Source organism: Penicillium vulpinum, assembly GCF_028829585.1.
Source record: "Penicillium vulpinum strain IBT 29486 chromosome Unknown utg000001l_segment0_segment0, whole genome shotgun sequence".
Classification (NCBI taxonomy): Eukaryota; Fungi; Ascomycota; class Eurotiomycetes; order Eurotiales; family Aspergillaceae; genus Penicillium; species Penicillium vulpinum.
Window position 1 is genome coordinate 4292065 of NW_026643241.1, and position 24138 is coordinate 4316202.

Consider the following 24138-nt stretch of genomic DNA (forward strand, 5'->3'; position numbering starts at 1 on the left):
CAGAGACACTTCACAGTCGGGGCAAAGTGCTGCTGCACCCATGAAGGGCTACAACATAGAATATCCAACCCAGGATATCCCATTGCTCCGTCCTACTAAATGACAAGATAATTATCGCCGTTTATGATGTCATGTATACGTAGACTTGTATAAAGAGTAGCCAAAGCCCCGTGTGTAATGCTTGTCTTTTCTGTAATACATCCCCTCACTACCCATATGACATGGAGCGAATATCAATCGACCCGAGAAGGAATTATCCTCCAACCCGAGACCTTCCACTGCAGACTTCCACCCAGGCTTAACTTCCCCCAGCGAAGGCGACGAAGCTGGAGGAGAACGCATCCCTATTCTTCGTGGGCACAGCCACAACAATAATGTCAGTTCACATCTAGAAATATATCAGCATGTACTAAATAAAGCAGAGAGTGGGCTGGAATACGGACTATGACTGATGTCAGCTTTTGATCGGAAGTTCATTGCTCACAGACTGAGCGTGTTAGCCCAACTTCCTCCACGCAGGCGACCATGTCCACTTCGGTCCAGGCGTGTCAAGTGAGCGCCTCACTGATCCAGCCGTCGACCTGCACGACCTCCCTCGGATTGATCTTGTTCTTCTCTCCCACTATCACGAGTAGGTCTCAGAGCCTAGAGTAGTTGATCAGGCCATTGATATTTCTAGGGACCACTTCGATAAAAGGGTCGAGGCTTCCTTGAGGCATGATCTACTCATTATCACTACACCACATGCGAAGGAGCATCTCACTTCCAAGAAACAGGACTCATTTACATCTGTGTCGGCGCTCGATCCATTTGAGTTAATTGAGGTTAACATTGAAGGCACGAAAGGGCCGGGACAGCCCCGACTACGTGTGACAGGAATGCCGGGAAAACATGTGCCTCCTAATCGAGTAGTGGAGAAGCTCAACACGCTAGCCAATGTGGTGGGTGGGGGTTTCTTTTTCTGGATGTTCCTAATTAGACGGCTATCAATCTAACATACCAACAGCTCCCGCCGACCAATGGCTGGATGCTCGAGCTAGGCTATGACACCGATACTGCAGACTTCTCCTGTGGTTATCGCATTTACATATCAGGAGATACTGTGATGGTAGACGAGCTGCACGAGATTCCCAAGTGATACGCCGGCCAACGAATTGACCTCGTGCTCGCTCACCTCGGCGGCACAACAATTCCTTCTCCCTTAGTAGGAAGACTAATGGAACCGCTAGCGCTGTTGGTGACAATGGATGCGGAACAGGGTCTGCAGTTGATTCAGCTGATCTAACCAGATCTGACAATTCCGATCCACTATGATGACTACGACGTGTTCGCAAGCCCGCTAGAAGATTTTAGGCGCCTCGTCGAGGCAGCGGGGTTATTGAACAAGGTTGTGTTTTTGGATCGTAAGGACCAGTATTGTTTTCGAGTTATGAAATAGCCACGAATAGAAAAATCCTACTAGAAAGATATTGAGTTTTTGTTTACATTGTACGCGTGTCTGGTCTTGGGCTCAGCCCTTGACGCGTTGGCCTGGGGCTGAGAAAATAACCCTCCATCACATATTTCGAGGTCCACCATTCTTATTATTCTTGATATGAGGAATGGTACCTCATACGAGGATTATAATTTGCTTCGCCCTCAAGAGCGGACCTGTTTTTTTTATTTTTTTTTAACGCCTGAGGGATTTGGGGGCGGTTTATAACCGAAGTATGGTATGTAGTATGTGACGAGGCTCGTATAGGGCTCGTGTTCATTTGCTGATATCGAGAGTATTCAAAACGACCTGTATAGGAAGTTGGCTTTTCTTTCAGATATTGATTTTTCTTTGATGGATGTCTGTCTATATAGACCTGGGGTTAGGACTGATATAGACTAGATGAAATATGTCTCTGTAGACATTTCATTTAATTGATATTATCACTGTATTAGATACTATATATATTCATTGAATTAACATATCACTTAAGACATTCAATTCCCCTTTTATACTCTGGTGCAAGCCGATCAAGTTCATCCATTGTTTACCCTATATATAGAACAGATCTCTCCAATCACCGCCCATCGACCCCAGATCGACCAAATCAGCCTCTCCCCCCTCTCTCTCACCTACCTTTTTTTTTCAATCAGGATCAGAAGCAGTGATGCACCACATCTTTAAAAGGAAGTCGCCTTCGAATCGGACAAGTAATCATCCTATGCGCAGCGCCGAACAGTTGACCCACCCCGCGTTTGCTCCGGACCCCAACACCAGTGATTTAGACCGGCGCTTTTCACAATTCGAGTACTCTGTTCCTGGCCCTGAACAGAATCAGCCCCAGACTTTAAATCGGTCGCAAAGCCAGCGTCAGAAACCTCTACGTGACAGACCGACCGTCAACGTCGTTGCCCCTGAGGACTCTCAGCGCAGAAAGGGCCTATTCTCGTCCAGTGTCGAGCGCACCATCTCTGTCAAGGGCAAACCAATCTCCCTTCCCATCTCACAACCTGCCTCACCCGGGATTTTACAGTCGGAGACCCTAGACGAGACCGACGAATTTCCATCGCATCTCCGGCATTCCTACTCGGAGAACCCCTCACCTGTGACCGCACCGCAATCTCTCACCTATCAACAGCAACACCAACCGGCTCCACGAACTCCCAGACCTTCCCATCCTGCTCACACCCAAGACAACTCCGATTGGTCGCAGCAGCCAGTACAACCTGCCCAACCACTTTATACCAAAACCCAGCGGTCCAACCCCGAGCCAGCCCTGCTTGAACAGTACGTCCGACCGTCGCCTGCCGATATCGTCCCCGACTCGCCACAATACGCGCCGGACCATATTCAACAGGGACAGCCTTTCTCCCCTGGGCAGGATTCGGTATTGAATACCCGCCCCCCATCCCGGCAGACTCTCGAGGCGCTTTCCCCGTTACAGTCCAATTATCCTGACGCCATGCAGTCTTCCGGGCGGGCATCACAAACTCAAGGTCAATCTCTACAGCTGGACAGACAAAAATCTGCAGGTTCCCCGCAACAGGAGAGGAATCAGCAAGACCGGAGTCGGCAGGGTAGTGTGTCAAACAACATGCCTGATCCCGGACGGTGCACACCCACCAATGCACACCGCCGCGAGTCCGGAGAAGTGGATGTGCGGGCATTGATCCAGAAGCATGATGAACTCCGTAAGGTTTTTTTTCTATTTGGGCGCTTTTTGATAAACAACTAATGATGAGCAGAGGCCAAGTATTCCAAGGTGAAACGATATTACTTTGAGAAAGATGCGCAGGTTCAGCATCTCCAGAACACAGTAGCGCACCAACGGATGGCGGTGTCGCGTACCGTGCTTGACGATAATGAATATACCAACAGATTCCAGCGACTTGATGGAGCGATTAAAGATCTAGCATTCTCCATGCGCAAATACTGGCGTATTATTCCATCCTGGCTAAATGGAATGGTCACCGACGATGCTTTATCGGTCGGCACGAAAGAAATGACCGCGGTCGGACGGGCGGTAATCAGCCGATGGCTATTAGAAGAAGTATTCCAGCGTTATTTCCATCCATCCTTGGATCCAGGACTCAGCATGCAGTTGAAGAATATTGAAATGAACCTGCGACGGCAGCGACCATCGTCTGATGAGGACCGAGAGAATGCCTCTGCCAGACTTTCTTTCTGGCGTCGCACGACCTTCGATGGATTGAGTGAGTCCTTAGTCGGACCTGAAGCCCAAGAACATCGCATTGAGCTAGTTGAGCATCTAATCGCGGAACTTGCTACCTTCATGGGATCTCAGCTGCACGAAATTGCACTGCCAGGGTTAGAAGCAAGCGTGCGCATGATCATTGAGAACTCAATCAACATCATCGAGAAAATCCCTCTCGAAGCCCGCGATGTTTGCGTCGATTACTTCCTACCGGGCATCTCTCTCGCCGAGCAATACATGAAGGTCGAAGGCCAACTACCAGCACTGAGCCACCCGCCCCCACCACCAGCTGACCCAGAGCAGCTCGATGAGCCTGCTGCGACAGAAGGAGAGATCTCATCTATCTCAACCGCTACAGTAGTAGAGAATACTTCACCGGCACAGCAAAAGTCCACAAAGAAGTCCTTATTTGGCGGGTTGATAAGCCGAAAGCATGCCTCCGAGATCAGTCGTCCGGCGCCGGCGCCCGGACCAACTGAAGAAAAGAGCGAGCCTGTAGAGGTAGCTCCAAGCACCCCGCGCATTCGGTTTGCAGCGTTCTTGGCCGTTGAAGTGCATGGCAAGGGCCCTGCAACAGTGCTGATCAAGTCGCCTGTGTGGCTGGTTGAATAAACAGTGGTATATAAATAGAGCTGGATTAGATTGGTAACCGCTAGAAGGGGTTTCGATCTAAAACGGTGGAGGGTGTATATAGAGGACGGGCAGAGCTCTCACGTGCTGGCATGGCGACGAAGATCATTGATTGTTAATATCCGTTGATATCCCAAAGCGTTTCGTACAGCGGTGGCAGTTTGCAGTTTGCAATTGGGGTTTGGGGTTTGGGACGAGTTTTATTTTTATTTTTTTACCTTGACGACTAGAATCTGTGATTCTGCGATGATTGTGTCTTTTCTAGTGGAAAGTTTTTCAATTGCATATTTCTTTAGCGGCATTCTTCGTAGCTCATCTCATTCCTATTCCTTTCTTCGGTCCATTACTTCCAGTCCATACCCAGACACGTAAACGCCCCCAATCAATACCATATACCCTACCTACTCAGTAAAATCAAAATTCTACAAAGGCGGCGGTGTCAGATCCAACCCCTCAACCTCCAATCTAAACGCATCACTCCGTGAATAACTCTCAGCAACATCAAGATCGAGTCGTCCACGCTCACAGTCATCCATATCAATGCACGCAATAGCCAACCCATCACCCGCCGCCACAGCAGGACTGGTCTCGGTAGCTGACAGACCAGGCGCGGAATCAGTCACAGCAGCATCGCTACTGTCCGGCATGTCATCTGTACAGACTTCCCACAGCGGACCAACAAGAACCTCTCCAAGCGGCGAGACGATACAACTTCCACCACGACAGACGTAATCCAATTGCAATCCCGAGTCCGTAGCCAGGGACTGCTTAGTATCCCTCGTAGAGGGATTCTCCGCCTGACCCTGACCCTGACCCTGACCTTGGGTCTCACCCTGAGCCTCACCGTGACTCTGCGGCCAGACAATCTCATGCGGACCCTCAGCAGTGACCGACAGTTTTCTTTCCTGGCTTTGTGATTTGCCAGGAGTATCCGGATTTGAAGTTGTCTGTATGCTTGGGTTTGAATTCCGGTTCGGACTTCCACAGATATTCTCGGTAACCCACTCCGGCAGCTCGGAGGGTCGCACGCACTGGTTCGCCGAGAGCACGAAGCATCGGCCTTCTATGCCGACGGTGCGCATGAGCGGGAGCCAGGTTTCGCGGGCGTCGGCTGTGGGAGCGAGATAGATATTGACGTTCTGGGAGTACAGACTCTGACGTAGGAGCGGCATATAGTTCTCCCAGCGGATTGCCGATCCTATTGTTAGTGGGATACCGTTTAGGGTTGTTGTGACGGCACGGAGGGTTGAGGGGGAACCCTGTGCCCAGATCATGCGTTCAGCTGCCGTCTATGGAGGTCAGTATAGCACCGATGACAGAACATCAATAATAGAGAGTACAATAGGCAAAGAAATAGAGTAAAAGAAATCCAATCCATACCGGCATTACCTTCCTCCTCTTCCCCAGAACCCCTCTAACAGGATCAACATAAACAACAGCACAATACAAACTACCTCCCGCTCTCTCCACCAACCCCGTAACGATAAACACCCCCGTCTCCCTCGCAACACGCTCAAGGAACTCCCTCGTCCCGTCTCCCCGGAACCTCTTCCCCTCTGCAATCTCCAGCCTACGGCTAATCCACTCATTCCCGGCACCGGCCGGCGTATCGCCAAGATCAACGGCTGCCTTGAAGTACGCGAGGAATTGGTCCCGGCCGCGTGGGTATCGACTTCCCACTGCTAAGCCGAAGGTGCAGCTCCGCGGGTATCCGCCTAGATAGGCTTCTGGGAAGAGGAGAAGGTGGACGCCGCGGCGGGCGGCGAGGGCGCTTGTTCTTTCGAGGGCACGGAGCGTTGCGGACAGGGATTCGTGGGTACGGGATTGGGCGACTGCTACTGTGAGGGAGGGCATCTTGGGATTGAGATTTTATTAGAGGTGGGATTGGCGATTGGGGAGAGTGAAGAGAAGGGGGTTGGGTTGGGCAATGACGAAATGGGCTTTGAACCTTGGGTGCGCTTGGAAGATTGGCTGTGGGGTACCAGAGGACATTATATTAGTTTTCAAGGATCGGGATATATTAGTGTTGTATACCTTTAATATCAAGGAGTAATTAGCTGCGTCGTAGGACTTCGACAGTGGTCATTTTGTATATATCAACATTCTATTTGCTCGGCGAGTCTTTATAGGAGAACTAGGACTTCCCCGCGCAGAAGCTTAGAAGAAGATAGAGAGGAGGTTAAAGTACCGCTAGGGTTGAAGCTGAAACAACAAGAAAGTAGCTAACTACAAAGTACATGAAATCGCAAGATTCCTGGGGCTAAGGCTCATGGATTCATTCCCACCGAGATAACATGGTACCTGTAGAAATAAACGAATTGTCTCGTGTACAATTATCGTTCAGGTGATTTTGTTGCCACTAGAGTCGGCGCAGTGTCAAATGCACCGCCTAGCCTACCCCGTACCTCCTTTCGTAGGTCTCCTGGGTTGGGATAGTCCAGTAGGACATGCATTACAGTTTCTGCAGTTATCTCTCACGATAGTAGACTTTTCCGGAATAGCCACCTCTTTGGCAAACCGATCTGCGGTATGATTTCCGGGTACATACCAAGTACGATGCGCTGCAATTTCCGTTATAGTTCAACTAAATACGCCTACCGTGGTGGCGTTCGGCTTGACCTGCTACCCGATCGTTATATCTGTCGATCATTTTGGCCTTTGCGGGCTATAGAAAGATCCTGCATTCATTGGTATCACCATTGGTGTGAAACTACCTGCGTCGTTGAATTTGATTCGAACGGTAAGGACTGTTCTGTCAGTGAAGGCGACAGCTCCCTTCACGTTACCTCAGGTTAAATAATATCACACAATTGCTTGATGTTCCCTACAAATTTTGGGAGTTCCTTTGTATATAGGCAGTATCCAATGGCAATTCAGATCCATGACTTCTTGACTATTACTATCCAGGGCCGACTGTTGGTGAAACAAGGAGTGCGGGATACGACGTAGAATTAGACTACTACGCAGGCTCTGGAAGTTCTGTATCTAGTATAATGGGGATAAAAGGATAGAAGGATAATGCGTAAATCAGGTTGATTTTTCGTATGTAGGCTTTTATTGAGCTCTCTTATCAACGAATAAGATGTTTGTCTAATATTATTCTACATGTGACTTTTTGCTAATCGACAGCCTATAAAAGTTCAAATGTTTACACCCTCCTCTTCCCCGTATCATTCCCTGATTCCCTCTACCTACTCTAAGCCATCTGAATCTCCCTCTACGGTGGGGATTGGGTAAAGGTAAGCTTGCCTCCCCTGAAATTCCTCTTCTCTGCTGACCCAACGTGGATCTGTCTATAGCATATTTCCTACCAACGAAGCGGTCGAAAGTATAACTATGTCAAGCCCCGCCCGCACCAACAACACGCCATCGACCGAGTATTAACGAGGAGGTGATACTCGAACCCACCAAGTGGCTACATAGCAACACGAACCCAAACAAAACGTGTTATTTTGACAATCTTGTCGACATGAAGCATGACAAAAGCAATTTCGGACATGTGAACTCAGCAAGGCATCCTCGATCTCCCGAAGCTAATGAAAACCTCTGTCTGTACTCCGAGTCGCCTCGGCGGTTCTCTTGGATGACCAGAGGTTTGAGTCAGTGCGGAAAATGAAGGAACTCATTCGTGCAACCCGTGTGCAAGCAGTAGGTAAGGGGCCTTTGTTTCTTCTCTTTCCAATTATAGAGATATTAAGAACTGAGCCGCTTTCACATAAAGTCAGGTTTGACATTTACTATTCGACACAAAAATCAATCCTAGTTATTGATGATATGGCTGACATGATTATCTCTAGATTCACTTGCTGTGGAAAGGATTTATTTTTACCTGTATGTCATCAACAGGACAATGCCAGTGAGAAGACCGGCGAAGACGGGAAAAATGCAGAAGGTGACGAGATGTCCCGGAAACGCAACTGGGAGTTGTACAAGGCCCCAAAATCCTTGTCCAGCGCATTCTCGCTACGCAACTACAAAGATGAATTGATGTGAGATATCTCACGGAACAAGCTTATCCTATTGCAGCCCGTGATCGAAAAGGGTGGTTTGCCATGGTTTATCACAGGACTTGAACAATTGAAGACAAACGTGGAAGGAAATACAAAAAGAGCAGCTAGAGTTAAAGGAGAAACAAAAATACAAAAGCCCAATTGACAGTCTGATTGTATATAATTACTTAATGTGAATCCAAAATCAACAGCAAATGTACAGGACAAGACATCCAACCCGGGGGACCAAAAGCACAAATATATACAAAATAATCCATGCAGCCTGAACCACAACCGACCCACATGAAAAGATGCAAATTGGGGAAATAAGTCCCGGGTATAGCACGCGTCTCATGATTAGAATGAGAAGTCAAAAAATAAAATCCAAAAATATGATCATCAAAAGAAAAAAGAAAAAAATTGGAACCCAAAATGAAATGGATGCCGGGAATGCCGCAAAATGTAACCAGAGATCATAATGCTGAAATGCAAGAGGAACACAGAAAATAAAAGGATGCAATCAATCAAAACGTTTCAACGAATATCTGAACCAATAGGTATATCCACGTAACCCCAATTGGATAGCTCACACAGACATCCCATTGGCAGTAGCAGCTTGCTGCAGCACACGGGGCCAACGCGAGATGAGTTCGACATCGTCGAGAACACCCTTACCCTGATTACGCACGTATTGGGTGCTTGCGTCAACGCGCGGCTCGTAGTCCCAGGGTGACTTGGTACCCTTGATCAAAGCGGAGTAGACGAGACGGCGGCGGCGCTGGGAGCACAGTACATCCTGGCGGATCTTCTCCAAATCCCAGCGGGCATGAGTTTCATCGAGGAAGAAAGCCAGGATCTTAGCTGGGTCCGTGGTGTTGGGCACTGCAGGGGGATCTTGGCGGGGCTCGGGGTGCGAGGGGGCGTATCCGAGGGGAAGGGGTAGTCTGCCGTGTTTGCGCGCTGGGGAACTGGCGATGCGTGCGGGGTTTCATTTGGAGTTGGCAGGTTGATAGCTGAGGCCAGGTTGGTTGGCTTCGCTGCAATGGCTGCGCGGGTGGAGCTGGATGGGATGGGTAGGCCGGCTGCGAGGTTTGTTCTCTCTTCTGGGTCGTTGGCGAGATCATAGAGCATGGGTGGGTCGATGGTTGAGTAGATGAACTTCCAGCGGCCGCGACGGATCATCATCAGAGGGGCCTGGGTGCCCTCGCCCATGTACTCGCCGTAGACGGTATCAGTGCGGAGGCCTTCACCGCCGGTCAAATACGGGACGAGGGAGACGCCGTCCATGGGAAGTCCGGGGATGAGGCTAACGCCTGCCAATTCGGCGAATGTAGGGAGGATATCCATGGTGGAGACGTTCTCGGATACGCGCTTCGGAGCGAAGTGTTTGGGTGAGTGGACGAGGAAAGGGACACGAGCCGAATTCTCGAACCAGGTCATCTTGTACCACAGGCCGCGCTCGCCAAGCATGTCACCGTGATCACCAGTGAAAACGATAATAGTATCATCAGCCAGACCGGTGTCTTCAAGAACGCGCAGCAGCTTGCCGATATTGGTATCGACGTATGTGCAGGCGGCATAGTAGGCCTGACGTGCGGCACGGATGCGGTCGTCGGGCATCTCCTTGTTAAACAGATCGATACACTTCAGCACGCGCTGCGAGTGCGGATCCTGCTGGTCGTGGGGGATAGCTCCGTTCTTGGGAAGCGGGATCTCGACATCATTGTACAGGTCCCAGAACTCCTTGGTCATGGCGTAAGGATCATGAGGGTGAGTCATGGAGACAGTCAAGCAGAAAGGCTGCTCAGTGCGCTGACGAACATGGTCGTACAGATATTGGGTTGACTTATAGATTACCTCTTCATCAAAATCCAATTGATTGGTGCGTACGACTGGGCCTGCCTCCATCACGGAAGACATGTTGTGATACCAATCGGCACGGATGTCCTACATATTGTAATTAGTATGGTTCTACAAAGTGGTTCCACGGTTCATAAAAACGTACAGGTTCGTCCCAATTGACAGACCAGCCGTAATCACCGGGGTAGATATCACTGGTCAGGCGCTGTTCATAGCCGTGAAGCTGGTCCGGGCCACAGAAGTGCATCTTTCCAGCCAAAGCTGTGTGGTATCCCTCCTTTCGCAGATAGTGGGCATACGTGGGGGTATCCGCGGGCAGCTCGGCCGCATTATCATATGCACCAATTTTGGAGGGCAGCTGGCCGCTGACCATTACGAAGCGTGAGGGAGCACAGAGAGGTGAGTTGCAGTACGCGGAGTCAAAGACCACACCGCCGTCGGCGAGGCGATCCAGATTAGGGGTCTTAATGGGGGAGTTCTTGTCATGCAGAGACAACAAGGGCGCGGCCATTTGGTCGGCCATGATGTAAAGGATATTGGGCTTCTTGGTCGCCATGATGAATATGTGTTCCAATGGACGGCCAAAATATGTATTGAAAGTTGAAACTAAATTAAGAGAGAAAGAAAAAGGAAAAAAGTGTGGGAGAGCGGATGATATATGAAGTAGAGAGAGAATGTGGGGAATAAAGGAGAAAAAGAAAAAAAGACCAAAAAAAGAAAAAGAAAATAACCCAAAAAGACCAAAAGGGGAAAAAACGAGAGAACTCGACCCCCATGAAGGCCAAGGCTGAAAACAAAAGGTGTATGTATTTTCAATGTAATATTTCCCGATAACGGTAAAGATAACATCATTCTATTCCTATTTGTTCATAAACCCTGTAGAACGATATTGTACAAAGTAGTACATATGTAGTAGCCCAAATTAGATTACAGTAGTTCCCGCCTGCAACGGAGATCAGGGGTGATCCGGTACTGACGTATTCTCAGGCTTTGAAAGAGATGGGATCATTCGAGGCATCGATGGTGTGATTTTACATATTGGGTATGGTATGTATGGTATGGTAATGAATATAATACCGAACTAGATCTACGGAGTGAATCATCTACTCCGAACTTACTTATTCCTACCCAATTGGATTTTTGGTTATCTCTAGCAATAACCAGATTGTAAATAAGAATGTCTAGTCACAAGACTTGATCATTATCAATTGTAGGCAATTAATTCCCTTAGGGGGAAGTGCCCAGAGAGTCGCCACTTTACTGGTCGCGTGTGGTCCAGTTGCATCAGTCACATTGAGAAGTACAACAATACCAGTTCAATACCAATTGTGCATGTAAAACCAACGGGATATTTCCGCCCCTTCAAGTCCATAATAAGAATTAAAGTATATCAATCTAAAGTAGCTTGTTTTAGTACGAAGTCTATCTTCAGTTCAGTTCACACGCGCACTCGACCCCGGAGTGGATAACGGCATTGACAGCCCACGTCCATGGCAGCGTTTCCAGTGTGACAGCACCTTGTAAACACTAACCTGTTTAGGGCTAGTCAATCCCATTGCTAACCACTAGCCAAACCTTAAGCTCCACAGGATCGTGTCATCTACCTTGTCAGCCAATCATCTCAGTCCTTTCTTCCCTGGGATAGCCCAACAAGGTTAGAGGCGAGGCTTAGGGGCAGAGGTTCCACTTGCTTATCTTAACAACCAATCACATTGCATCATTTTACACTACCGGGGAGGAAAACGAGACGTCGTGAGAATGCCAACGGAGTAGTCCGCCGGTGGGACTCGTTTTCCTCTTAGGTTTTTGTTCTTTTTTTTTCTTTTTTTCTGTTATATCGGTTCTTCTAACAATTTCCATTTCCCTGAAGAAAAAAAGAAACAATCCAGGAGACGGAATTGGAATGCCAATGTCAATGTCTCATAGCTCCACAATGAGCAATCCCCCTTTCCGAGCACGCCATGAGAAGCGGTCTAAGATCATCCCCGGATTTTTACAATCTTTACGTACTTCGGAGGCGAAACACAGTCACCGCCGTTTCTTAGCATAGGGTCACGTCTACCTCCAAATCAACCTGCATTTTATGTTGTATCTTGTATGCACGATTGCTATATGTCCGATTTACTCCACATGGCCACGTCTGCATCGTCGTACAGATTGCCGAGTAAGCACGGGATGATTTCTCCCGATGTAGACCTATGATGTACATAGTCAGATTCTCTACTCCGTAGTCTACTGCGATATGCAGGCCTTGATCAGTATCTTTTCCCCGAGGCATGTGACACGTTGCCTTTTTTTTCCTTTCAGAAATAGGTCTAACCACGCCATAGTATACAAAGGGTTTTCTGCTAGAGAAAAAAAAGCCTGTGTCCTCTAGACGAAAATACTGCCATCCATCTGTAATGACTTGATATACATTGACTGAGAGCGATCATCATGGTCGAAGTGAATCCACATGCGGGATTGGGGAAGAGGACTGCTCAGGCAAACCCTAGATGAGTAATGGACTGTGAATGTGACCTCTTTTCGCAGCATCAGTTGCTGTTTAGAGAATATCTGTTAATATGATAAATGCCTATTTGCTTGAGGCTTCTAGCTGAAATCAAATCAGACTTCGTTTGGGCTACAAGGCCCGTTCTAGTCATTAATAGAATCAGGCCTTACCCCCCCCCTCCTTCTCCTCTAGGCTATCCAAGAATATCTGATGTTGAAAATTTAACTATAGCTAAAAATCAAACCCTTCCACTGTGGGAGGGGGAATGGAATGTGTTGAATGTATTCATTTCCGTAACGAGTAGAAGAATGAAACAGGGCCTCAAAAGGCGATATATCTTGTATATCAGACACCCGGGAGATGTCCCTTCAAAAAGGAGTGTTCTTGTTAGGATGATAGGATGTAGCAAACGTAAGATAATATTCCGTAGAGCTTTCTGGCTAATTGTACCTGCCGTCAGGCACGTGTCTTCTAGCTTGTTAAGGATATGAGAAATATGGAAGTGATTGAAGAAGGAGAAGAAGGAAAGATAGATCCGATACTGAGGGGTGTATTTAAGTAATGAGGTTAGATATCGGAGGGCGAGAGATAGGTTTCAAACATTTGACTTCCTTCATGTGAACAAATTTTTTAACTTAAGGATGAGATACTCTGCAACACATTATAACTAATGAATACTCAAACTTAGACGTGTATTTGTAATGAAGCCTCATTTGTCTCAGGCGAACGTATACGAAATATAAATATAACAATATGACGCAAGATGACAGGCCTTCACCAAGGCGTCTGATAGAAATACTGGTTTACTGGGCACGGACAAGAAAGAAGGGAAGAGAAAGAGAAAGAGCGTCTTGTGCTTGTGTTCAACACAGGTGGGAAACGAAGACTCAATATTTCGGACGGGTCAGAAAATGCAGAAAATAGAACACTATACGCCGTGGTGGTAGATGACTTCACCTATGCTTATCGGACAGATCAGGGCATGAAGAGGTAGATGAGACAAGAAGTCTCTAGGTTGAAAAGGTTAAAAAAGAGATGGTGTAGTTGTGCAAACCTTTAGTCGACCTTGATGGCACTGTGTAATTCTCACAATTAGCTCGTTGCCTACCAGATTCGATGGAGCGGTCTTACCTGTAAACACGCCGGACGAACGCATAAGCGGCCAAGAAGCCAACGGTTCCACTTAACAACCCATACACAGCGCAAGCGAGGAAGCTGTAGCTGAAGAACAGCAGGCTTGACACAAAGCCGGTGATGTGGAGCTTGAACAGATAATACCAGATGCAGTAGGCGAAAATCCAAAAAGCGCTGCTGCCGCCGGTGAGGAAGCTCTGCCACCACCAATTATAGTTCTAAGGAAGTTAGTATGGCGATATATAATGCAAGGCAAGAACATTCTTACCTCGGAGCAAAGCTGGCTGTATGTTGCAATCACGGTCACCTCAATGACCGTGACAATCAGCACGCCTGAGACAACACTCAGGAAACCGAAGACATAGTAATAGCCAGACTTGTCTTGCCACAAGTTCTTGAAAAGGAATAGCAGCTCAATGAAAAGAACCGCGAATGGAATGACGCCAGTCACCACAGGGCCGAGAGGGCTGCGGAGATACCAGGGCTGGGGTGGGATTTGGCGGGGAATCGCATTCGTCTTCAGGGGGTGCTCCCATGGCGTCGCACGCACATAGCCGACCCAGCTACCAACGTATACCAGCGGAACTTGGATGAGGAGCCAAAGTGCAAGGAGGCCGACTAGAGTGCTGAAAGGAATTGCCGTACTGGATGCTTGAGCCCAGACAAACAAGTTCAGAATCAACACGAGGGAGAATGCCAGACCGGGGAAGAGCAAAGCAGTCTGAAACCATAGATTAGCATAGCACATGAATAAATGGAGCGGATACGCACGATTAGTGTGTTCTTACGCCAAGCTGCTCCACCAAAGGTCTTGTAAAGCCTTCCTGAGAAGTAACCGGAGAAAAGGCCAGCAAAGACGAACAGGCCCATGCCGACGCTAACAAAGCCACCACGGAAGCTTGGGTTCAAGACTCCTAGGCAGCTAAGTAGGAGCAAGCCTGAAGCCATGAATAACAATTGCATTCCCGATCCAACCAAGGGGGCAAGAAGACCACTATAAGCGGGGGTACGGAACACATCTCCATGAAGAAGCTTCCAACCACTTGTATCTTCGAGAGCCTCATCGTCCGAGGAGTAGTCCGCATCGCGCTCCACATCCACACCATGATCGAGAAGACCCTCGCCTTTCTTCTCGCCGGACTTGCCACTCCGGCGTCGAGATTGGCCCTTCATCTTCCGATCGTCCATAGCACCATCGCCGCGACCCTTGAGATCGCCTTCCACGGTACGGCTCCAGATGACGAACACGGTCACTCCCAGCACGGTGCAAATTGTCAACGAGTTGATGATCGCCAGCCAATGGGTTATCGAGCTTTCACCTTGGTTGGTAAAGTATAAATCCCAGCGGTTGGCCCATTCAACCTTAGTATCCTCTCGGAAGTAAACAGAGTAGGTGTAAGGGACCTTCATTGTGCTTCCGTCGTCATCCTCGTCATCGTCTGGGATGTATGACAGTCCGGAATACTTTTCTTGCATTCGCGAGAGGTTAGGCGGGATATATAGCCCCAATCCCTCGTTGTTATTGTGTAGAGCTTTGGGACATCCATTTTCCAGGCGGTTCTCGGCGGTAATACTTTTTGGGTACACCTCAAAGCCTACGATCACCTTCCCTCCTTCCGGTGCGCTCCGCCAGCGGATGACAATCGTGAAGTGGTTATTGATGAAGTACCGATGCTGCCCGGTGACTGGGGAGATGTCTCGATAGCCAAGCTTGAATCCGGAAGCGTAATACTTGCGGCTTCGATCCACTGTCACAAAGCTCGTGGCTCCGGGCAGATTATCGGCAATCCATTCGATCACATATCCGTCCTTAACGAGCTGACGAGCCCATTTCACATCTGACCGACTAAGATCGCGGGTGCAGAGCGACTGACACTCAACATCTTTTCCCATCGCAAGCTCGAAGTCGGAGGTCATGATTCGGTCGCCACGCAGCACCTCTCCAATATTGAGCGAGATACTTTGGCCAGATCCAAATGGGGAGCCGCCATGCTTTTTGCCGCTCGGCGGGCATACGAAAGGCAGGTCGAAATAGGCATATTGCAGCTGGGTGTGATCGGAGAAGATCTTGTTCACAAGAAGAGGAATAGGATCATTGTCATTATATCGGGTAACCGAGTATCCTGGTGAGAGGGAAAGGTGTAAGTATCATATGCTTATTCCAACCAAAATACGCCTTTGTGCTTACCAGGGATGTAGAATGCGCTGGCACAGGACACGAGCAGCAGCACCCACAGCGCCCACTGGCGGGGACGGAATTGACCAATGGCCATATTCAATAGATGCAAATAGACCTGTTTTATGCTTGACCCGGGGTGGACGGGCAGCTATCGAACCAGCATGTACACAAGGTATGGAGGGGGGTTGTATGTCGGTGGGTTATGGTGTGTCGACCAGTAAAAGTTAGATCGAAACGAGCGAGCCAATGACGATTATCTTGTAAGCAGTATCTAGTTCAAGAGATTCTCCGCCGGGATGATCGATGGACAGTCCGACGGTAGACTTGATCTCGGAAGCGTGTTGGATAGTAGATTGCCGAAGATCACTAGATTGCTTCAGTTCGCCCACAACCTGCAAAGGGACAGGTAAGTAACGAATGAAACTGGCACTTAATGCCACAGTGATATTATTGTTGACAAAGGGGTTTGAGCAAGTGTGGAGAGCTTGTGATAATAGTGAGCTTCACGCTTCCCTAGGTAGCCTCCTCCAGCGTGTCCCCGGATTACATAACCAGCATGCCACGCGCAGGGGCCAGGGCCGTGTGCGGACAAAGGCACTAAAAGGATGGATGGCCACACCTGTTCGCATATCTCAGAATTATCCTTAGAATACTTGTAAGACCTGTAAGATATGTATATCCTCAACTGGCTCAAAGGCAGATACAAAAATTGGAGCAACCCTAGATTTATTGTACAATATACTATATGTACTCAATTTCATGCCGTAGATTCAAATTTCATGCGCTAAGAGCTTGCAAATCCAATCATACAACGTGTGTCAAATAAGCTATTATTTAGTGCGCGCAATAATTTAGCCTCGGTGCTATATGTGGGACGGTTAGTTTTATCCTCGGCAGTTTCCTTATGACTTAGTGTCTACGCTGATATCCTTCTTCCTGGTCCCAATTCAAGCGAGAGGAGCGATCAAGCTTCGCAAGATGAAAACAAAATATACATCACAACAAACCTCCACTCAGCATCAGATGTCAAATCGTAGATTTCTAGGCCTAGCAATACCTCCCCTTGCAGTCAAACATGGGATATAACGGCAGCTGTGTACGATAGCCAAGTGTTAATCTTATGCTAGTTTCGACCTTTTTTTACCTCTTTGGTTTGCTTTCCTTGAATCTTATACTAGGGGAATGGTTTGTTCTCCCCTACTTGAGTACTTATAACTTCCTTATATGATCAATCTGATATTTAGAGAGTTTGGAATATTCAATATATATATTTTAAAGCGACATCGAGTATGTAGATTTGAGAAACAAATAACTTGGCTTTTGGGTCTTATTCCTCCCTCTACCCGATAGAATTATGTTTCGTTGCGTTTTTTTCTCTAGTAGCCAATGAGATAGAGAAAGCCATATTTTTATTGCTAGAGTTATCAGTTCTCTACCTCTCTAGAAGAAGGGGTCTGGATTTTTCCGTTGGTCGGCGCCAGTTGAAGGTTGTGGCACAAGCAATCGTCAGTGCAAGTCAGACCGTGGTCAACAAAGTAACCTCGTCCCTTAGAAGCGGAAATTGATCGAAAGATACAAAAAATTATTCAAATGAGGTACTACGAATCATTCTCTATATTATACACTAGTTGCAGCCTCGTCTCGTACGATCGGGTGTGTCAGACAAGGGAACGATGGACTGCAGATATATATTCAGGGGGATATGTGATGGCGGGGAGACGTTTGTGAGAGCAGGACATCTCAAGGCCACTAGTATATTCAAGGCTCTTTGATTTTAAGATATAAAATTCATGTTCTTTTTACTTGCGCTCCGGGTTAACATAATTTATATGGCTAGAAATTCTTGGAGACTTGGATGGGACTTAAGACCGACATATCAATTAGAAATAATCCTATGCTATTCTGATCTGGAATGATGACTAGATATCCAGAAAACTAGGTACTTTAAGGACCACACAGAAGATAAGCATGCTAAAAGGGGAATGAAAAAGTCATAGGTACCGAGGGAGCCTGTCAGCGCCTCGCAAAATCAGTAGAAGTTGAATACATCGGAAAAGTAACCGCAAGGCTGTGCTAGAAAAAGGAAAGCAGCCCAGAAATCATCATGGGTGGGTGAGAAGATATTCCACCGCCCCTTGAACACTGCCGCCTGCGCGACGCAGGGCTTCAATGTTCCGCTCAAACTCAAAGAATCCCATATCATTCAACTGCCGCAACTGATCAGCGTATCTCTCCTCTGGGGGACGGGTGTCTGGAGGCTGTGGGGCACCGAAACCACCCCCGAAACCACCAAGGCCGCCACCCCCAAGTAGGGCAGCCAGAGGGTTTGCACCAGCGGCTCCACCCTCTGCGCCCTGTCCACCCATTCCCTGCATCATCTGGGAAAGTAGCGCCGGATCACGCAGGAATGGATTCTGCTGAGGATTGAACGGGTTTACGCCACCCTGACCAGCTTGTCCAGCGTTGCCGAACATAGCTGGGTTCAGGAGAGATGCGAAAGGGTTCTGAGCAGCCTGAGGGGTCTGTCCCTCGGCGGTTGTTGACCGGTCCGTAGAGTCAGCACCTTGTGCACCGCCAGGTTGAGTAGCGCCCGGGGTGGCAGAAGGCTGGGCTGGGTTTGCGAACGGGTTAGCTCCGAAGAGGGCACCGAAAGGGTTTGCATTTCCAAGCGGATTTTGAGGCATCTGACCGAATGGATTTATTTGCGCGTTCTGTTGCCCGGAACCTTGGGTCCCCTCAGCGGTCGTGTTCGTCACTCCCGGGGCGGGGAATGAATTATCACCACCACCAAGTCCGCCACCCATTCCCATGGCTCGTTGCATCTGCATCATCTGCCGAATAGAGCTCGGATCGGTCAACATGCGGCGAAACTCTGGGCTTTCCATCATCTGTCGGACTCCGGGTCCCATGTCGCGAAGCATAGGGTTCTGCTGGATCATCATGTCGATCATAGCGGGGTTTTGCAGGGCTTCGTTGATGCTAGATTGGAACTGAGGATTCTCGAGCATGTTGAGCATCGACTCGGTATCTGGCGGAGGACCCATCTAAGTAGCCGAAAAATGTTAGCCATCTGTTGGAGGTATGTCAAATTACTTCCATCCCCAATGATAGATCACTTACTCCACCATCAGGACCGAAAAGACCCGCGCCGGGAAGTTGTGCGAACCCAGCATATCTTGCACCAGTTAAGCCAGCAAGTGGGTTGTTGCCAGTACCAGCGGCGAGGTTGGTGGGCACACCAGCTGCTGCGGGGCTTGGGGTTGCTCCAGCGGCTCCAGTAGTTGAGCTGGGCTGGGCAGCTGTGTTCTGACGCTGCTGGTTGCTCGCAGCGCTCTTTACTAGATGAATAGTATGGCCATCCTTGATCTTGTACGTTTCCAATGTCTCAGTGTCCTTCAGAACCCTACCCGAGTAGATCAATCGCTGACGTTCTGCGGGGGTATCGGCATGTTCGGGGCTTGAGAGCTTCTGCTTGAGATCTGACACCAGAGTGGTGAGGGGAAGAGTCAGGGTATATTTGGCATCGGTGGATGACTTGACAGTGAAGGTAATGGGAGCCTGCTCTGTGGTAGCCATCTCGTCGGCCATGACTGAAGGATGTATGATGTATGATGATTGTAGAGCAAGTGGGGTGATGACCGGGAGATGGGCCAATGACGAAGGGTATATTCCCCAAGAGTATTGAAGGGCTGATCAAACGTCTGATCGAATAAACTCTTGTGATATGGATGAAAGCCGTGAAAATGAGATGATACGAGAGAGAGGGGAGTCAGTGAGGCCGCTATGCGGAGGTGATCTGCCTTGCATTCAATCGGTGCGGCGTAGAAGGCGGTCGAAACATATGTCACGTGCAATACGCGCTAGTGGAAGCTCCCACACGTGAAGGAATATTTTCTCTTCCTCACCTCTTCGAAGCTGTTCACACGGCTACACATCTCTCCATCCGTGGCAAGTGGACTTGAGGAGTTTCTCTTTCTTAACTCCACCCAGCAGGGATGGGACTGATGTAATATTCATACCCCCTGACTTGCAATTGCATGTACAAAGCTCCTATCTCTTCTGTGTGTTACCGGGAAACCGATACCTAGTCGCCCACCATGGCTACCACATCGCATATGTTTATGTACTCCCTGACGATCCAGCCCCCAACTGCCATCACACAGGCCATCTTAGGCCAATTTGCAGGCACTAGGGACCAGCAGATCGTCACCGCGTCAGGCTCAAAACTGACCATCCATCGGCCTGACCCGGCACAGGGCAAGATCACACCACTCTTCTCTCAAGATGTTTTTGGCATCATTCGCTCCCTCGCAGCTTTCCGCGTAGCTGGAAGTAACAAAGGTATGCCACTTTTTATTTACACCCCTCGTCTCCCCCTTTACGAGTACAATTTAGTGATTCTCCAAGCTTCCCGGGCAGCACAGTCCTCTTACGACCTAATCCCTTGGAGGAGGGTTGTGTCCTGCCCTGGACAGCGATGTTGATACTCGCAATGGTTTATTATCAACGGACTGTGCTGAGTGAATATCATAGATTACATCATTATCGGCTCTGACTCGGGTCGCATCACGATCATTGAATATGTTCCCTCCCAGAACCGCTTCAGTCGCATCCATATGGAAACATTTGGAAAGTCTGGAGTTCGTCGTGTCGTGCCAGGACAGTACCTCGCAGTAGATCCGAAGGGACGTGCGTGTTTGATTGCTTCCGTGGAAAAGAACAAGCTGGTCTATGTTCTCAACCGCAACTCGCAGGCGGAGCTTACCATCTCCTCACCGCTGGAAGCCCACAAACCCCAGACCTTGGTGTTCGCCATGATCTGCCTGGACGTTGGTTATGACAACCCCGTATTCGCTGCTCTCGAGGTGGACTACTCGGAAGCTGACCAGGATCCCACCGGTCAAGCGTACGAGGAAATCGAGAAGGTTTTGGTGTACTACGAACTTGACCTCGGTTTGAACCACGTTGTTCGCAAGTGGTCTGACCCTGTCGATCGCACGGCGTCCATGCTCTTCCAGGTACCAGGAGGAGATGATGGTCCCAGTGGTGTCTTGGTGTGTGCGGAGGATAACATAACCTACCGTCATTCCAACCAAGGTGCGTTCCGCGTGCCTATCCCGCGACGCAGCGGAGCCACCGAGAACCCTGAGCGTAAGCGCTCGATCGTCTCGGGAGTCATGCACAAGATGAGAGGCGCTTTCTTCTTCCTTCTCCAAACCGAGGATGGTGATCTGTTCAAGTTGAACCTGGAAATGGTCGAAGACAAGCAGGGCAAACCTACCGGAGAAGTGAAGAGACTGACGATCAAATACTTTGATACAATTCCTGTGTCAACGAACCTTCTGATTCTAAAGAGCGGTTTCCTCTATGCCGCCAGTGAATCTGGAAACCACAACTTTTACCAGTTCGAAAAGCTTGGCGACGACCCTGATGAACTCTTCTTTACTAGTGATTCATTCTCAGCTGATCACTCCGTTCCCTCGGCGCCTATCTACTTCCACCCAAGAGGCGCTGAAAATGTCAACCTCATGGAAAGCATGAATTCTTTGAGTCCTCTGATTGACAGTAAAATTCTCAATTTGAGCCAGGATGATGCCCCCCAGATATACACAATCTGTGGTTCTGGGGCCCGAAGCACATTCCGGACTCTGAAGCACGGACTTGAGGTTTCTGAGATCGTGGAATCAGACCTTCAACAGGTGCCTTCGGCTGTATGGACAACTAAGTTGTTGCGCGCCGATGAGTTCCACACATACATCATTCTCTCTTTTGCGAATGGTACCCTCGTCCTGAGCATCGGCGAAATTGTCGAAGAAGTTTCAGACACCGGATTCCTTTCTTCGGCTCCAACTCTGGCAGTGCAACAACTTGGTGAGGATTCGTTAGTCCAAGTTCACCCCCGGGGTATTCGCCACATCCTCGCAGATCAGCGAGTGAATGAATGGCCTGCTCCACAGCATCGGTCTATCGTTGCAGCAGCCACAAATGAACGCCAAGTTGCCGTGGCACTCAGCTCCGGTGAAATTGTCTACTTTGAGATGGATGCAGACGGAACATTGGCCGAATATGATGAGCGACGACAGATGTCTGGTACCGTAACATCTCTGAGTATGGGAGAGGTTCCCGAGGGCCGCATGCGAAGCTCGTTCCTGGCTGTTGGATGTGATGACTCTACTGTCCGCATTCTCAGTCTGGACCCAGACTCAACACTCGAGAACAAATCAGTTCAAGCATTGACATCTGCACCATCTGCCCTGCAAATCATGGCCATGGCCGACTCAAGCTCCGGAGGCACGACCCTTTATCTTCACATCGGTCTCTACTCCGGTGTCTACCTTCGTACTGTTTTGGACGAGGTGACTGGCGAGCTTTCGGATACCAGAACTCGGTTCATCGGTGCCAAGCCTGTGAAACTATCCCAGGTGTCGGTCAAGGGCCAAACAGCCGTTCTGGCGCTCAGCGCCCGTCCCTGGCTGGGATACTCTGATGTCCAAACCAAGAGCTTTATGCTCACACCCTTGGACTACACCGGGCTCGAATGGGGATGGAATTTCTCTAGTGAGCAGTGTGTGGAGGGCATGATCGGTATTCAAGGCCGCAGTCTACGGTACGTGGTTCATTCCATCTCTAAATTTCCCCCAATGCTCCCCCTGATCCTGTGATGAGAAAATCAATCCGAACTTTTATGTGGATGAAACTTTAAAAGAAAAATTCCAATTGTTCCTTCTGAGATCAACCATCTCTCATACTATGTTGAATCTTCAAATCATTCTTGACTGGTACTGACTGAAAATAGGATCTTCACTGTGGAAAAACTCGACAACAACATGCTCCAAGAGTCTATCCCTCTCTCTTACACTCCTCGACGCTTTGTGAAGCACCCAGAGCAACCCCTTTTCTATGTCATTGAATCTGACAACAATGTCCTATCTCCTGCCACCCGCCAAAGACTTATTGAGGATTCCCAAGCTCAGAATGGCGATGCTGCTGAGCTGCCACCCGCAGACTTCGGATATCCCCGAGGCACTGGCCACTGGGCTTCCTGTGTTCAGATTGTGGACCCGATCACCACCAAATCTGTGATATCCACTCTTGACCTTGAGGAAAATGAGGCAGCAGTCAGCGTTGCCGCCGTGTCGTTTGCCAGCCAGGATAATGAGACTTTCCTGGTCGTGGGAACTGCCAAGGATATGGTAGTCAACCCTCCCTCGTCCTCTTGTGGCTTCATCCATATCTATCGATTCCAGGATGATGGCAGAGAGTTGGAGTTCATTCACAAGACCCAGGTTGATGAGCCTCCTCTCGCTCTTCTTGGTTTCCAAGGCCGTCTCCTGGCAGGTATCGGCCCCATTCTTCGTGTGTACGACCTTGGCATGAAACAACTACTACGCAAATGTCAAGCACCCGTGGCCCCCAAGACCATCGTCGGTCTGCAGACACAAGGCAGTCGAATCATTGTCAGCGACGTCCGCGAGAGTGTCACCTATGTTGTCTACAAGTACCAGGACAATGTCTTGATTCCATTCGCTGATGATTCCATCGCGCGCTGGACATCGAGTACAACAATGGTTGATTATGAAACCACTGCTGGTGGTGACAAGTTTGGAAACCTGTGGCTGGTCCGTTGCCCCAGCAAGGTCTCCGAACAGGCCGATGAGGATGGCTCTGGGGCGCACCTCATTCATGAAAAGGGCTATCTCCATGGAACTCCTCATCGTCTGGAGTTGATGATTCACTTCTACGCCCAAGACATCCCCACCAGTATCCACAAGACTCAATTAGTCGCCGGAGGCCGTGACATTGTTGTCTGGACTGGTCTTCAAGGTACAATTGGAATGTTTGTTCCTTTTGCCAGTCGTGAGGATGTCGACTTTTTCCAACTTTTGGAGACACAGCTGGCTTCCCAGCAACCGCCTCTGGCTGGACGAGACCATTTGATGTACCGCGGCTACTATGCCCCTGTGAAGGGCGTCATTGATGGAGATCTTTGTGAAATGTATCTCCTGCTGCCTAATGATACCAAGATGATGATTGCGGCAGAACTCGATCGCTCTGTTCGTGAGATCGAGCGCAAGATTTCTGTGAGTTTCCAGATATTTACCCGTTTGTGTTTGGAATTTCACTAACATCTCTCAGGATATGCGAACCAGGGTGGCGTATTGA

At 48.9% G+C, this 24138-nt stretch overlaps 8 protein-coding genes across 8 annotated transcripts; 4 read left to right on the top strand and 4 right to left on the bottom strand.

Annotated features, from left to right (window-relative positions):
• Positions 1 to 444: 444 nt before the first annotated feature.
• N7479_001551 (MBL fold metallo-hydrolase) lies at positions 445 to 1138 on the top strand (the record flags this gene model as incomplete). Its single annotated transcript, XM_057249248.1, has 4 exons — positions 445 to 453; positions 501 to 631; positions 680 to 941; positions 1007 to 1138. 4 exons carry the CDS (start codon positions 445 to 447, stop codon positions 1136 to 1138), a joined length of 534 nt encoding a protein of 177 aa, XP_057113680.1.
• Positions 1139 to 2195: 1057 nt separating this feature from the next.
• On the top strand, positions 2196 to 4301 carry N7479_001552 (uncharacterized protein; the record flags this gene model as incomplete). The annotated part of the gene is made up of 2 exons (XM_057249249.1): positions 2196 to 3165; positions 3220 to 4301. 2 exons carry the CDS (start codon positions 2196 to 2198, stop codon positions 4299 to 4301), a joined length of 2052 nt encoding a protein of 683 aa, XP_057113681.1.
• A 440-nt stretch (positions 4302 to 4741) lies between these two features.
• On the bottom strand, positions 4742 to 6173 carry N7479_001553 (nitrilase; the record flags this gene model as incomplete). The annotated part of the gene is made up of 2 exons (XM_057249250.1): positions 4742 to 5608; positions 5700 to 6173. The coding sequence occupies 2 exons, from the start codon at positions 6171 to 6173 to the stop codon at positions 4742 to 4744; spliced, it is 1341 nt and encodes a 446-aa protein (XP_057113682.1).
• Positions 6174 to 7931: 1758 nt separating this feature from the next.
• N7479_001554 (uncharacterized protein) lies at positions 7932 to 8312 on the top strand (the record flags this gene model as incomplete). Its single annotated transcript, XM_057249251.1, has 2 exons — positions 7932 to 7967; positions 8166 to 8312. 2 exons carry the CDS (start codon positions 7932 to 7934, stop codon positions 8310 to 8312), a joined length of 183 nt encoding a protein of 60 aa, XP_057113683.1.
• Positions 8313 to 8894: 582 nt separating this feature from the next.
• On the bottom strand, positions 8895 to 10724 carry N7479_001555 (putative choline sulfatase; the record flags this gene model as incomplete). The annotated part of the gene is made up of 3 exons (XM_057249252.1): positions 8895 to 9212; positions 9278 to 10255; positions 10314 to 10724. 3 exons carry the CDS (start codon positions 10722 to 10724, stop codon positions 8895 to 8897), a joined length of 1707 nt encoding a protein of 568 aa, XP_057113684.1.
• A 2994-nt stretch (positions 10725 to 13718) lies between these two features.
• On the bottom strand, positions 13719 to 16069 carry N7479_001556 (transmembrane 9 family protein; the record flags this gene model as incomplete). Its single annotated transcript, XM_057249253.1, has 5 exons — positions 13719 to 13737; positions 13794 to 14014; positions 14065 to 14517; positions 14568 to 15919; positions 15985 to 16069. 5 exons carry the CDS (start codon positions 16067 to 16069, stop codon positions 13719 to 13721), a joined length of 2130 nt encoding a protein of 709 aa, XP_057113685.1.
• A 2008-nt stretch (positions 16070 to 18077) lies between these two features.
• On the bottom strand, positions 18078 to 19563 carry N7479_001557 (ubiquitin domain-containing protein DSK2; the record flags this gene model as incomplete). The annotated part of the gene is made up of 2 exons (XM_057249254.1): positions 18078 to 19019; positions 19096 to 19563. The coding sequence occupies 2 exons, from the start codon at positions 19561 to 19563 to the stop codon at positions 18078 to 18080; spliced, it is 1410 nt and encodes a 469-aa protein (XP_057113686.1).
• A 509-nt stretch (positions 19564 to 20072) lies between these two features.
• Positions 20073 to 24138, top strand: N7479_001558 (DDB1/RSE1 family protein; the record flags this gene model as incomplete). Its single annotated transcript, XM_057249255.1, has 4 exons — positions 20073 to 20316; positions 20509 to 22582; positions 22772 to 24056; positions 24112 to 24138. The coding sequence occupies 4 exons, from the start codon at positions 20073 to 20075 to the stop codon at positions 24136 to 24138; spliced, it is 3630 nt and encodes a 1209-aa protein (XP_057113687.1).